The 14,980-nt window shown below is 46.4% G+C and overlaps 1 protein-coding gene and 1 non-coding gene across 3 annotated transcripts in view; both read left to right on the top strand.

The window, feature by feature from the left end:
• The window catches only part of ITGB3 (integrin subunit beta 3), a 58,541-nt gene that overhangs the window by 17,780 nt on the left and 25,781 nt on the right, over window positions 1-14,980 (top strand). Inside the window, exons 3-9 of one of the 2 annotated variants that reach the window (XM_049861642.1) lie at window positions 6,494-6,689; window positions 7,519-7,771; window positions 9,684-9,846; window positions 10,462-10,623; window positions 12,354-12,449; window positions 12,894-12,983; window positions 14,473-14,607. In XM_049861642.1, the coding sequence (XP_049717599.1) occupies window positions 6,494-6,689; window positions 7,519-7,771; window positions 9,684-9,846; window positions 10,462-10,623; window positions 12,354-12,449; window positions 12,894-12,983; window positions 14,473-14,607 (1,095 nt within the window). The remainder of the gene's footprint in view (window positions 1-6,493; window positions 6,690-7,518; window positions 7,772-9,683; window positions 9,847-10,461; window positions 10,624-12,353; window positions 12,450-12,893; window positions 12,984-14,472; window positions 14,608-14,980) is intronic. The other variant, XM_049861643.1, reaches the window with a different exon arrangement.
• Window positions 11,571-11,707, top strand: LOC126063352 (small nucleolar RNA SNORA15). The gene has a single exon (XR_007514292.1). It is a non-coding gene; the product is annotated as a small nucleolar RNA SNORA15 (small nucleolar RNA).

Genomic DNA, 14,980 nt, shown 5'->3' on the forward strand with positions numbered 1-14,980 from the left:
AGTCCGTGCAGAGGAGCCTCAGAAGAAAGGCTTGGCGTTCTACTTCCAAAAAGCTGCCATTGAAAACCCTATGGAACACAGTTCTACCCTGACATACATGGGGTCGCCATGAATCGGAATCAACTCAATAGTAGCTGGTTTGGGAGGGTGACAAGAAAGGGTTAGCTGTGTCTAGGCAGAGGGTTTGTTGTGTCTGGGGCCCTAGGGAATGAGTGTGTCTGAGGGAATGGCTGTTTGTGGCTGGGACGGGAATTTGGAGCTGGCAAGAGCTGGTGGGTGAATGTGGCTGGAGAGGCTCCCAGTGATTACAGAGTCTGAGGCTTAGTCACTGGCCTGACCTACGGCAGGTGGTTACCTGAGCTCCTGGCCTGGCTGCTTCTCAGCTACCTGAGGCGCCCTCTCTGTCATGACATCAGGTCCCTGCCTTCTCTGCAGTTTTTATGACCGCTCCTGGACCTTCATTCTCTCTGTCTGCTTCTCTTCCTGACCGACTGAGTTTCCTAAAAAGGCAACCTTCCTGGCAGGCTGAGGGTTGGGGGGCTGGGTGGGAAGGGCAGTGGGTGCTAGGAGGCTGTGTTTATCCCTAGACAGGAGTGCCAGAACAGCAGAGGCCAGCTCAACACCCTGCTTTGCCTCTGTGCTCAACTGCAGGGGAACTGCTCCCAGAGGCAGCTGCCCAACATCTGGGCTACACTGACTTCATTTAGCAAGCGAAACATTCCCTGGGGCTGGGGGCAGGGAAAAGGGGTGAGTCCTTGCCTTCTGCCCTGGCCAGGTTCTCCTCTACTCTGGGCTGAGCTGGGCTGCTCAAGCGTGACGTGGCCTCCTCTCTTCTCATTTGCTTTGTCTTCCTTCCCTTGGTCACCATTACAATGTTATTAAGCTACCATTACAAGACAGTTGCAATTCTGCAGCTGAATCCTGGAATGGGAGAGAAGGAGGGAGTGCTGAATGGAGAAGATGCCTCATTTGAATTGGTGGATATGAAGCTGGCTGGAGCAGAGGCATGGGAAGAGAAGCCCTAGCAACACTCAATGAATGCTCTCCCTTTCTCCCCTCCTTTTAACCCAAAGCAAGAAAAAATTGTAGGCAACTCACCCAGAGGAGCCTGGGAAAAAAGGAAACATATTCCTAGAGGGTCTGCCCTCTTCTTTGTCCCATCTCCATTATCCACCCCCTTGACCCACCCATACAGGGAGAAACCTGGTATGCTGACCAGACAAAGCCCTTACGTCATGTGAACACATTTTTTGCAATGCCAGTGTAGAATGTAGAATCTTGTCCCCTGAGGCAGTCTGGGTGAGAGCAATCAGGAAGTTGCAAGGTAAGATCAAAGCATGAGGTATAGGACCAGCCTAGGGATGGGGTTGGAGTCGGAGAGGAAATGGGTGTAGCTAAGACCAAATAAAACTGTGGGAAGGTGGAAAATCCAATGAGATATTCTCTGGAAGAATGGAATATAAATATGTAAGTAGGGGAGGCCAGGGGTTTAGTGAGTGACAACAACTGTCACTAAGCATGAGAGAGGAGGGGAGAGGAGGGAGGGCGGGAGAGCTGGGTGTGGAGCAAAATGTGTCAACCAGGGAGGAATGGGAGTGGGAATCTGGGGTGTGACCTGAACAGACTGCTGTGTTTTTCCTGAAGGGAGCAGGGCTTCCCCAACACAGGCTGAGTTTAGCTGTTGAAAGTGCCTCAGCTGTTCACTCAAAAAAAAAAAAAAGGCGAAGGTCTGGGCCATTTTGTATGGGATTTGTTGAATAATTGACCCTGGAGACCCCCTTGTGCTTTTGCCTCCCCTGCCTTGGCTGTTTCAGGTGGGGCTGGCAGTGCCTTGAAAAACAACTGGTTGGGCTTAGCCTTCCCTTGGTAGCTAGAGGACAGCCGCTCTGGGTGTGTATAGTGATTACTTGGCGGAGTAATAGGAAAACATAGCCAAAGTCGATGAAAATGAAGTTTTGGGCTCATCCGTGTAGGGTGTATTCTTGGAGAGTTCAATACTGACATGTGCTCGGTGGCTTGGTGGTGTGCTGTGTCAAGGCTGTGAATCTAACAGAGGCCTGCATCATACAGAGATTCAACTTGTAGCCTTGGCCTCAGAGATACCATGTAGGAGTCTAGAACCTCCCAAACTCTGGTGGTGAGACTCTTCTGGGGTACTTGTTAAAAATAAAATTCCCAGGCTTCTTGTACCTGCTGCGTCAGAATGGGCTCTTATGATAGCAGGTTTAGTGGAGATGATCATTGGATCAAGGTGGGTGGAAGTGGAGTAAAGTTGCCAGTTAAAATACCGGACACCCTGTCAACCTTGAATTAAATAAGAAATATTTTTTAGTATAAATATGTCTGAAATATTTGCTAAATTTGGCAACCCTAAGGTGGAGAGAAATAATAAGTATTCTTAGATAGGCCTGAATATACACTACAAGGTAGACCAGCTCATACTCAGCCCAACATCCAAGGATAGAAGAGGAGGAGTGAGTTCGGGGCTAGCAAAGTGGAGGAAGACTACAGTAGGATTTCTTTCTCATTTTCTTCTCTGCATCTACAGGGAAAAGGCTAGGAATAGACTCTTGATATTCCATTTTAGCCACTCACATAATTTAAAAAAATCTCTGGTCTTCTTTCTTTGTATTTTTTTTTTTTTTTAATTTGGCAGATAAATGTCCATCTTAAGAGTGTTCCGGGTATTTTGCTCCAAGTTGTTATTGTTAAAAAAGTATAATATTAACAGTGCTCCTCTCCCTGTAAATTGTGAGGTGTGAATACCAGTAATTCTAAACTCTAAAATGCTTTCCTTTTCCTCTCTTCCCTCTCTCTGTCTTCTCTACACTTCTCTGAGTGTTCAGGTGATTTCTGTCTTCACCAGGTTGAGTCAATCAGGATGACAATGTTAATGTATTTGGGTTGGAGGTATTTTGGTTGTTCTCTGGGAAAAAACAAACAACAACAACAAACCCAGGACATATTGACCCTTGTTCTTCAGGAAAGGAGTATGCAGTAATATCAGAAGTTATAATAGTAATAGTAGAAAAAAGTCCATGAGCCCTGGTGTCACAATGGTTAAACCCTCATATGCTAATGGAAAGCTTGGTGTTTTGAACCCACCCAGTGGCTCCATGGGAGAAAGACTTGGCAATCTGCTTCCGTAAAGATTACAGCCAAGAAAACCCTTTGGGACAGTTCTGCTCTGTCACGTGGGGTTGCTATGAGTCAGAATTGACTTGACGGCACCCGACAACAACAAAAAAAAGTCACCTTACATTTGCATGTATTTATTTATCCCTTATCAAAAAAGATTTGAGTATATTTTACTTATTTTGAGATTTGTATATTTTGAAAGCATTTCACACTTACGGTATTATTTTATCTTCTGACCAACCCTGTGAGGTTCGTAGGATAATGACTTTTATTCATGGTGTACTTTCCCAGATTCCAAAATTGGAGTCCTGGAGAGTGGTATTAGCAGCATGTGTCATTCTCCCAGGATAGGGAGGTAGCTTGGCAAGCTCACACAGCACGTGGGCTGGAACCTTCTGCCTCTGTGCTTGGGATCTTCCCTGGGTCTTGGTTATTTTTGTCCTTTTTGTGCAACATCCTATTTTACTGGGAACTGGGACTTTAATATTTCTCCCCTTCCAGTTTTCTCCCTGAGTAACCTGGAGACATTCCTTCTACCTCCTCATCGTGGGATATTAAGAAGAGAATGTTGTCTAAGTGTACTGAGGTCACTACCTTGGTATCCTTCTGGGGACAGGAGGCTCTCAGGGAGAGCTTGGCTGAGAAGCCGTCCTGGTATGTTCCTGACCTCTGATGTCAATGACCACAAAGGGAGGAGGGAGGCAGCTTTTGTTTCTCAGTGTTTATATTTCTAAGGAAATTCATAACAAACCGTAAGGACTGTCAGCAGGGCCTAGCACTTCAAACTGTCTTCTAATAAGGGCTGTGATGTTAGAAAATGAGGGTCAAGAACCGCCCCTCAGAAACATTGTCTTCCTCCACTGATGCAGCCTGGGATATACAATGGCCTCACTGTTCCCATTCAGTTTCCTTGTCTCTCTCCTTTCTCTGCTCTTTTCTTCAGCATCTGTCTTGGTCTACCCAACTGTTGCCTTTTTGGGAAGATTTTCTCCCTGGGACTTTGTGGGCAGCTGGAATCAGAGATAAGGTGGGGGGTGGTTTGAAGAAAGAGACTGACTACCTCCTGCTGGAGAAGAATTGGGAGAAGTGGGCACGGACAGCACGAGCAATCTGGGCACAAAAACCTGAAGTACCTATGAGTTCTCCCCTCTGCCATTTTGTCCTTGGCCAGAGCTGGGTTTGGGGAAGGGTTTTTCATCTCCCTCAGAGACTTGGAGTGTCTATGATGTTCACTGTTGGCATATTGGAGCTGGGAAGTTTAAGTCCTACTTACTGTTTCCCATTGCTGACACCATTTCTCTACCCTCATACGTGTGAAGCTGAGAGAAAGAAGGAAGCTGCTTGCTTCCAAGGACCTCTTTTCACTTTTTGCCTGAGCCAGGGTAGTCCCCGTGCTCTTGGTGTTGCTCGTGTTCCCATCCATGTGAGGAAGCCTCCAGCATATCAGGAGGACTAAATGGGAGAGGGAAAGAGACTTCGAGCATCGGGAGAGGTTTTGGGCTACAGAATCCTGGTTTTTTGAGTATGGAAGGCTCCTTGTGGCCCAGTCTCTATCTGGTAATACCACTACCAGGTCACTTGAGGGGGCTGAGGGGGCCGAGAAGGCAGGACATTAGCCATTCTTCCCCACACCAACACATTCCCATCTTGTATCCTGTTCTCTACCTGGGACATTCTTGGGTGTGACTCTTCCTGGGACCATCCTTTCCATACTCCTGCTGTTCTGCCTCGACCCTCACTTGATACATAATGTAATAAAACTTAGCATTTTATGGGGATTATTACAGTCAGACAATCTAGGTTAAAATCTATTCTGCTACTTTGCAACTTTGAGCAAGCTGCTTAACTTTTCCAAGCCTCAGACTCCTTACATGTAAAATTGGATTCCTCAGTTATAAAGCCTCCAAGTCCCAGGTTCCTCGCTGGTAAAATAATACTAGCTCCAACCCGACAAAACTGTCAGGAGGATTGTAATAATCCGTGTTAAGTGTTTATCACAGTGCCTGGCATACAGTAAGTGCTCAATAAATGTTGACAGTAGTTCTGGAATATTGGTATGGGTTATCCAGCTGATTCCTAGAAGTGGTTGTGAGAGAGGGTGGATAGCATTTTGGGGTAGAGGGCCTGAAGGCCTAGGTCTTGTAAAATAGGTCTAGGTGGGGGTTTTCCAGCTTTCTGGCCAGTTTCTGAAACCTGGCAAGGAGACTTCATGGCCATGTACCCACACAGTGCTGGCTAAATTTGCTGAATGTCAGAGCAGGAAGGGACAGAAAATACCATGTTAGAGCTGAGGAAGCTAGAATTGGAAAGTTCAGGTAACCTGCCCTAGTAAGCAGCTAATAAGGCAAAATATTGTCCAATATAGTGCTGGGAGATGAGCCCCCAAGGTTGGAAGGCACTCAGAATACACAGTGACCACAACGATGGACTTGAGCACACCAACGATCATGAAGATGGTGTAGGACTGGGCAACATCTTGTTCTGTTGTGCATGAGAGTACGATGAGTTGGAGCTGACTCTGTGGCAACCAACAACAACAAAAGAAGCAGAGCTAGGATTTAGTCTTGGCCAGTGTGCTCCCAAACTCTAAATTCTGACTCTTCACTGCCTTCTGATACTTCCTTCTCCTGTCTCCCTTGTGCTAAGCCCTGGGCTGGGTGCTGGGAACAGAGCGGGACCAAGACACACACAGCCTCTGCTCTCGTGACTCTGACAGCCTAGCCAGTGACTAACACAGCAGCTACCAAACCGTTTTGACCCTGACCTGTATAAAGAAATGTATTGTACATCATTATTGTACACGTTATACTCCACTCCCATTATACAAACATTTCATGAAACAATATTTACTTTTACTGCGTGTGTGCTTTGATATTTTTTATTTGATTCGATTGCATTTTATTTAATAAAATGATGGTGAGATCCACTAAATTGATTTTGGGACTCATAAATGGGTTGCATTTCACAGTTTACATAAAATCTGAGTCTAACAGGCATCTTACTCCTGTTAGAAAACACCATGAAGGGACAGAAAACACCATGTCATCTCACCCTTTTGTCTTACAAGTGAGGAAACTGAGGCTCAAAGAAATTGCTTTGATGTTTTGATCAAGGATCCAAAACACCCTAGCTACCAATCCATGAACAGGCACTCATTCAGCTTTCCTGATGTCTCATTTCCCCCCTTCTGTTGCCTAGGGATTATCCTAGGAAGGTCACATCAGTTCATTTATAGTGGTTGAGCTCCAGAGGGCTGGGTAAACTCTAGGCCATTGGGAGGTAGCAGGGACTGCAGGAGGTAGAGGGCCACCAGAGCTCTAACCATAGTGTTTCTTCTTGACCTCCTGTGTTATAGGCTCTGCCTGTGGGTACGGCTCGCTGTAACTTGAAGGAGAACCTGCTGAAAGACAACTGTGCCCCGGAGTCCATCGAGTTTCCGATCAGTGAGGCCCGTGTACTGGAGGATAGACCCCTCAGTGACAAGGGCTCTGGAGACAGCTCCCAGGTTACTCAAGTCACTCCCCAGAAGATTGCGCTTCGGCTACGACCAGGTAGGGATGGGGTTCATCTCAAGGAGGGACCCCATACAGGTGGGCACAGGGCACAAGGTGTGAGCAGGAAGCTGTCTTAGGGAAGCAGCTCAGAAAGGATATGGGGTGGGAAAAAAAGGATAGGGGTGGGGAGACGTGGGCAGGAGAATGGAAGAAAATGGAAGGTATTGGAATTTGAAGCTGGAGATCTGAGTTGAATGTTGATTCCACCATATATTAGCTATTTGACCTCGGGCAAATTACTTAACTCTCCTGACATAGTAGGTACTCAAAAAATGTTTGTTACTTCTTTCCAGCAATGCCTGTTTTTACCTACCTTACAGCTTTGTGTTGAGATTCAAATTAGATATAGAATGAGAATGCAGTTTGTCAGCCCCTTTTTCCATGTGAGATTGAGGCAGAAACATGGGGGCAGAGGATCTGCAGTTGGAGGCAGGATTAGGGTAAGAGACAGGTTTTTTTAAGCATTGAGTACCTACTATGTGCAAGGCATGTTCAGAGAGGGGTGGACTCAATTCTTGCCTTTTACAGAGCCTGAAGTGTAGTAACTGCTAAAATCTCTATGACCCAGGGTGGGAGTAGCTTGAGACCCCGAGGTTTAGACAGATGGGGATTTAGAGAGGGTGGAAAATTTTAGAATGGGAAGGAAAAGGGTAAGTATAGGAAGGTCAAGAGATTGGAAGAGGAATAGAGTTTGCAAGGAGAGAGAAGGATCTCAGAACTTTCAGGTCTGGTTTGATCAAGCTGTTACTTAGTCCCAACTGCATCTAAATCCACTGATCAAGTCTCAGAGGGAGAAGAGAAGAACTAACATCCTGCTGTCTTCCAGACGATTCGAAGAATTTCTCCGTCCAAGTGCGGCAGGTGGAGGATTACCCTGTGGACATCTACTACTTGATGGACCTGTCCTACTCTATGAAGGATGATCTATGGAGCATCCAGAGCCTGGGTACAAACCTGGCTTCCCAGATGCGCAAACTCACCAGCAACCTGCGTATTGGCTTCGGGGCCTTTGTGGACAAACCTGTGTCACCATACATGTACATTTCTCCACCAGAGGCCCTCAAAAACCCTTGCTATGAGTAAGTCTCTCTCTGGAAGCGGGGGCAGCACCCTTCTCTATTGTCCCAGGCAGGACCAAGTCCTAGCACCTATTTCTAGCTCTTGGGCAGCTTTGTTGGCTGCCTGCTGGCCAAACCATATCTCCTCTCTACTTTTATCTTCGTGGCAAATGGGCTAGTCCATTGATCTGGAGTGTTGTGTCAGTAGAGTCCAAGGCTGCTTGGAGACCTGGAAGGAGAAAGTCATTAGAGAAATGAGGTAAGAAGTAGAGAGAAACTTATGGATCAATAAACAGAAGAATTATAATTTCAAAAGGATTGATTCTATTGTTCTCATCATCTTCCTTCTCATCATCAAGGGAGGAGCCCCGTTGTTGTTGTTTTTGTTGTTAGGTGCCGTTGAGTCGATTCCGACTCATAGCGACCCTATGCACAACAGAACGAAACACTGCCCGGTCCTGTGCCATCCTTACAATTGTTGTTATACTTGAACTCATTGTTGCATCCACCGTGTCAATCCACCTCGTTGAGGGTCTTCCTCTTTTCCACTGACCCTGTACTCTGCCAAGCACAATGTCCTTCTCCAGGGACTGATCCCTCCTGACGACATGTCCAAAGTATGTAAGACGCAATCTCACCATCCTTGCCTCTAAGGAGCATTCTGCCTGCACTTCTTCCAAGACAGATTAGTTCGTTCTTTTGGCAGTCCATGGTATATTCAATATTCTTCGCCAGCACCGCAATTCAAAGGCGTCAACTCTTCTTCGGTCTTCCTTATTCATTGTCCAGCTTTCACATGCGTATGATGCGATTGAAAATACCGTGGCTTGGGTCAGGCGCACCTTAGTCTTCGGGGTGACATCGTTGCTCTTCAGCACTTTGAAGAGGTCCTTTGCAGCAGATTTATCCAGTGAAATGCCTCTTGATTTCTTGACTGCTGCTTCCATGGCTGTTGACTGTGGATCCAAGTAAAACGAAATCCTTGACAACTTCAATCTTTTCTCCGTTTATCATGATGTTGCTCATTGGTCCAGTTGTGAGGATTTTTGTTTTCTTTACATTGAGGTGTAATCCAACAGGTGTAATCTACAAGGTGAAAATCCAAGGAATTAAGTCCTAGAGGAATGTAAAAGAATGTAAATGACATTGAACCCTTTAATAGTCTGTAAATTGATAGACTGTTTCTGTTGACCCCTTGGCTTATAACTGAATGACTTATTATTTACGTAGTTGGTGGAGACTGCACAAATCCATGGATTGTAATAATTTAAAATGACGGTTATTATTGAGCCTGACAAGGTGTGAATTTACTCTTTAGTTTTCAAAGTTATGTGATGTGGCTTTTAACCTTCTGTTGGGGTTGTAAGGTTCCCCAATAAAGACACCAGTTATCAATTAACAAATAAGCCATTAGGGTACAGAAATGCCCCTGTTGGCCTAATTTAGCGATTTATTGATGGTTCAAAAGCATTAACTTCTTGATAAACTTTTGCTTTATTGTTGTGTTAGTGTTGCTTTAGAGAAGTGTTAAGTATAAGATGCTAGCAACAACAGTTAGAGCTTTTTCTAAGTGCTTTACACATATTAACTCCTTTAAGCCTCACAACAACTCTTAGGAGATACATGTGCTAATATTGTCCCCTTTTTAAAGTTTAGGTTTAAGGAGCTTGCCTAAATTCCCATGACTAATAAATGGTGGGATTGGGATTTGAATCCAAGGAGCCTGTTTTCACAGCTCATTCTCTTATCCCCCTAGACTAACTGGAGGAAAGGTTGATGTGATGACTCAGGTAATTTGAAGTTTGGAGGCTAAACTGGCTGGGTTATATGTATAGAACTGGCCTGAGCATACCACTATACTTCCTTTCCTTTCCATTCCCTATTCTACCTTTTCCATCAGAGTGTGCCTAAATTGTCTCCCATTCCTCCCCAGTATGAAGACCACCTGCTTGCCCATGTTTGGCTACAAACACGTGCTGACACTAACTGACCAGGTGACCCGCTTCAATGAGGAGGTGAAGAAGCAGAATGTGTCACGAAACCGAGATGCCCCAGAGGGTGGCTTTGATGCCATCATGCAGGCTACAGTATGTGATGTGAGTATGGATGGCTTGGTGTACCAGGTGTGGCTGGCATAGACAAAAATGGGAAGGTAGTGGCTCAACCCTGGAGATTTCTGGTGTGAAGTTGGAGAAAGGAATGGAACAAAGCTGTGGGTAGGTATGAGCAATAGCCACCTCTGCTTGTATTCACTCCCTGGCCAGAGCTGACATTCGTTGAACCTCAGTGGTCACAGATATTTTCTGGGGAGAGCATCTTCCCACCTTCTCTGGAAGTATTTCCAAGTCAAAGCTGGGTTGACGTAACCTAAAGAAGGTGGGCAGATGTTGAGATGGAATTTCTTTTAGCCCAGCCCAGGTTTGCGGGTACAGGTGGGTTTCTAGATGGACGATATGACTGTCATTGGAAGAATTATGTGTGTAATTGAAAAGGGTATCATTCAGCTATTTGAACTAATCAGCTGTGAGACTGTTTTCTAAGATAACATAAACCCTTGAGTTGCAAGGCACCAGTTTGGGTTCTAAGGACTAGGACTGAGGCCCTTCGCCAAGAAAACTTGTCCAGCCCTTCAGGCGGGGAGGTCTTGAGTCTTTGTTTTCTACCAATGCATGACTAAAATTGCTTTATCTCCTTTGCCTTTTTTTAAACAGGAAAAGATTGGTTGGAGAAACGATGCATCTCACTTGCTGGTGTTTACCACTGATGCCAAAACTCATATAGCACTGGATGGAAGGCTGGCAGGAATTGTCCAACCCAATGATGGGCAGTGCCACATTGGCAGTGACAACCATTACTCTGCATCCACTACCATGGTGAGATCTCTGGCACCGTCTATGGTCCCTATTCTTTATGAACGTGAAAATGGCAGCGCTTCCCCTGGGCAGGGTGTAGGACTCAGTTTCAACTTGCCCTCCCCAACTGGAACCCTCATCCAGGGTATAACCTGCACAAGCATTGGCAATGGCCCTGTTTTTACTTACTAATCTGTCATGAGCAATTTCACATGGGTATCACCACATTCTTATAAGAAATCTTCTCGCATATCAATGGCCCTGACAGTGGTCATTGTCAGCTCCACCTCCACCAGCACCAGTAATAGCATCATGGCATCCAGAACAAACCCAAAGGACTTTCACAGGTTCAGCTGGGAAGAAGCCTTTCCTCTCTACTCTGCCCTGATTATCCCCTTCTTGGAATACTGTCCTCACTTGTGGTTATTGGAAGAAGGTAGAGGAAAAAAGGATAAAGATCATCAAAAACATAGAGAGCACGTCTCATAAGGAAAAGTTAAAGCGATCAGAGCCATTTATCTTGATGAAAAGAAGGCTAAAGGATGATTTAGTTGATATGTGAGATTTCATATAATGATGTGGTGAAACCCATGTGAAATTGTTCATGACAGATCAGTAAGTAAACACAATTAAGCCCGTGCATACCATGCTTACTAGTTAATCTGCCCCTTCACGGGATACATGATTAGTGCCAAATGGGTGGCACAGTCACTAATGGCTGTAGGTACTCAGAGGAAAGCTCATCATGAGCTGGGATGGTCAAGGAAGGCTTCCTGGAGGTGAGACTTGAGCTGTGTCCTAAGGAAGGATGCCACTCCAGATGGGAGAAAGGGAGTGTTCCAGGTCAGTGGTAAGTGAACTTGGGAGAGTGGTGAGTGAATGGTTGGAAAGTTGAGACCACATGGGGGAGGATCATGAGTACCCAGGCCAAGGTATTTCTTAGTAACTTCAAAACAATGAGAACTTAGGCATGGCTGGATACTGTGCTCTTTTTATTAGTAATTACACAGCCAGACACCGTGCAAAAGTACTGTCTGCCCTTTAAAATGATCATGATGTATTCTAAGTTTTTCATGGCATATCATTATTAAAGGTGAATACAAATAATAGCTTTCAAGAGCTGCTCGATGCTGATTAAATTGAACTGTTCTGCTATTTGATATGCTAGTTGCTTGTATTATGGCTTCCAAATGCAATATTGAAGTTGCTGTGGTCATAGTGAACGCTCAATAAATTAATGACTTTGAAAAACAGTGAGACCCAGCCCCATGCCTGTCCAGTGGAATCTGCTCCTAAGTGTTAATGCATTGAATTAGAGTAGGAAGAATAAGGTGCTCAATTTTGGCACCATCAGTCTGTAACTCTTCATCTGTCCCCGAAGTTCGCAATTGTGTTTGGTACCAGAGGAGCTGCTACTTACCTTCTTGCCCTACTTTGATCATGGGGTGAAAAGGTTTAAGTACTACCACTGTCTGGCCCACAGCCTGAGTCAGCTAAGTTCTGAGACTTGGGATCCAGGAATACTATGTGGATTTCTCTGTTGTTGTTAGGTGCTATCAAGTCAATTTTGACTCACGGTGACCCCATGTAACTGCCTCACAGGGTTTTCTAGGCTGTAATCTTTACAGGAGTAAATTACCAGGTCTTCTTCCCATGGAGCTGCTGGGTGGGTTTGAACTACCAGCCTTCTGGTTAGAAGCTGAGCACCACCAGGTTTCTCTACTAACCTCCAATTCTTTTTTTTTTTTAAGGATTATCCCTCCCTGGGGCTGATGACTGAGAAACTGTCCCAAAAAAACATCAATTTAATCTTTGCAGTGACTGAAAATGTAGTCAATCTCTACCAGGTGACCATACCTTCGGGGCTTCCTGGAGTGGGGCCTATGATGGGTGGACCTGAACCAGGAAGCCAGTCCAGGGGAGTCTGCACTTGGATGATTGTCCCATGGCAGCATTGTTCATGATCCCCAACCAGGAAAGCCCTTCTTCCAACCCGTTTCCCAGGAGCTAAAGATTCTTCTCTGTGGGCCTCTCTCCTCCAACCGTGACCCTATAAGGAGGGGTGTGTTGGTATTCTCAGTGCTGGAGGGGCAGTAATTTAGTGGGGTGTGAGGTATGAAAGGTTCTTTATACTTTTGCTCAGGGCTGAAAAATTACTGGTAGTGACAAGTGAAATATTCAATGCTTTTTCCTAATCTTCATTTCAAAACCTTCAATCTGATTTGGGGAGGGCCTTTGGAGACCACCACCTTCCTCTGGTAAGTCCTGGGCATCTTTATTTTCCTTTCCAGAATTACAGTGAACTTATCCCGGGGACCACAGTGGGGGTTCTGTCCAAAGACTCCAGCAACGTCCTCCAGCTCATCGTTGACGCCTATGGGGTGAGTGCCTTCAGTGGGGAATAGGCCTGCTGAGAGTTCATCTCACTTAGTATTTCCCAGAAGGGCTCAAATTTGAGGGTACTGGCTTCCAGTCTACCGCACGGCTTTACTGCCACTGTAACAACAGCTTAGGGGTAGTGTCTGACCTCCTCCAACCCCACAAGGAGAAAGGAGAACCAAGGTCAACTGCCCAAGACTGATTCCTATGAGGCTGAGGTCAGGCACACCTCCTCTTTTGGCTATCTTTACCAACTCTGACACCAAACATGCCTCCCACAGCACTCTCTACTGGGTTCGATAATACATTGTAATGGCCACAGAGAACTCACTAGACCATACTCAAAATTATGGGGTTTATTAGGGAAGTAACATTTACAATTCAGGCTCAGGGATATAGTTCTTTCATCAGGACTGCTTCTTCCCAGCCATGCTCATAGACACACTTCTCCCTGGCCCTAGGCCCTCGCCCAAAGGCAACTCAGCTTTCTCTCTCCACGGGCTGAGAAGCCCACCTTGCCCTCGCCTGCTGCCAGGTGTCTCCTCTTGGTCTCTACTTCCATGGCGGTGGCGGTGGCGGTGGCGGTGGCGGTGGCGGTGGCGGTGGCGGTGGCGGTGGCGGTGGCGGTGGCGGTGGCGGTGGCGGTGGCGGTGGCGGTGGCGGTGGCGGTGGCGGTGGCGGTGGCGGTGGCGGTGGCGGTGGCGGTGGCGGTGGCGGTGGCGGTGGCGGTGGCGGTGGCGGTGGCGGGCTCCTCCTCCCTGCTTTGGAATTGGCTTTCTTTTAAGGCAAAACTGACCAATCCCCTTTGTAGGCCACAATTACCCTATCACACAATCACCTGGGTGGGAGTTACAAGACCATGGCTAGAAAGGCCACACACAAAAGTAATTAATTGTACCCCACTGCCTTTCTCTTATTTCCCCAGAGGTCAGGCAGTGGCCAGCACTGAAGGGGGATGCAGCCTTCCAATGAAGAAATGTCTCAGAAAGGAATGCCAGAGGATAGCAGGGACAAGGGGTAGGGAGTTTAGAGGAGGTGGAAAGGAGAGAGGGGATGTGGCTGGGAATTGTGGTTAGATGAGAAGAGAGCGGGGCTCTGAGATGGTGGGGTTCAGAGTGACGAAACAATGGGCTCAGCAATAGGGAAAAAGAAGGAGCTGATTCATGGGGAAGGCAAGGCTCAATAAAAATTAGACAGAGTTACTACCCAAGAGCACCCCCACTTTGTGCACCCGTGAGGCCTGCAAGAGGGTGTTGCTGGTTTAGATTTTATCCACACTCACCTTGATAGAAATGGGGACCGGGAGAGGGAGCAGTTTCCTGGACAGGAAATAGAGCAGGAAACAGAAGCCCCTGAAGTACTCTACAGGCTTCCAGGTAAACCTCAGCATCTGGCACAGCCAGGGTGAGTCTAGGGCTTGGGACAGAACTGGCTCAAGTATATTTCCTCTCAGCCCAATCCCTTGCCTTCTTTTCATCCTCTTCTGCTTAGAAAATCCGCTCTAAAGTAGAGCTGGAAGTGCGTGACCTCCCTGAGGAGTTGTCTCTATCCTTCAACGCCACGTGCCTCAACAACGAGGTCATCCCAGGCCTCAAGTCTTGTGTTGGACTCAAGATTGGAGACACGGTGAGGTGGGCTGGGCTGGGGTGAACCTGCAGCTCTGACCCTGCCTGTGCTCCAGAGATTTGTGGAAACCGCCACCCCCTTCCTTCCTTGTATCTTCTTCCTGAAGGTCATCACAAGTTAGATGTAACGGAGCTGCCAACCTTTTCCTCTGAGGCTTCTATTGCCCAGAACTCCTCTCTATCTGTTAAGTGAGCTTTACTTTCAGGATTTTTTTTTTTTTAATTTACAGTTAGTATGCCTATGTTTGTTTACGCAGAGCTGATTGCAAATGAAAATATTTCTAACCTTCAGCCCCTAACCAGTCCCCAGCCCTCCCCCGAGGCAATGCCTTTTTCCCTCACATGACCAATGTAAAATGGCAGTGTCATCTATT

The sequence above is a fragment of the Elephas maximus genome, chromosome 19 (assembly GCF_024166365.1).
Source record: "Elephas maximus indicus isolate mEleMax1 chromosome 19, mEleMax1 primary haplotype, whole genome shotgun sequence".
NCBI classification, from domain to species: domain Eukaryota; kingdom Metazoa; phylum Chordata; class Mammalia; order Proboscidea; family Elephantidae; genus Elephas; species Elephas maximus.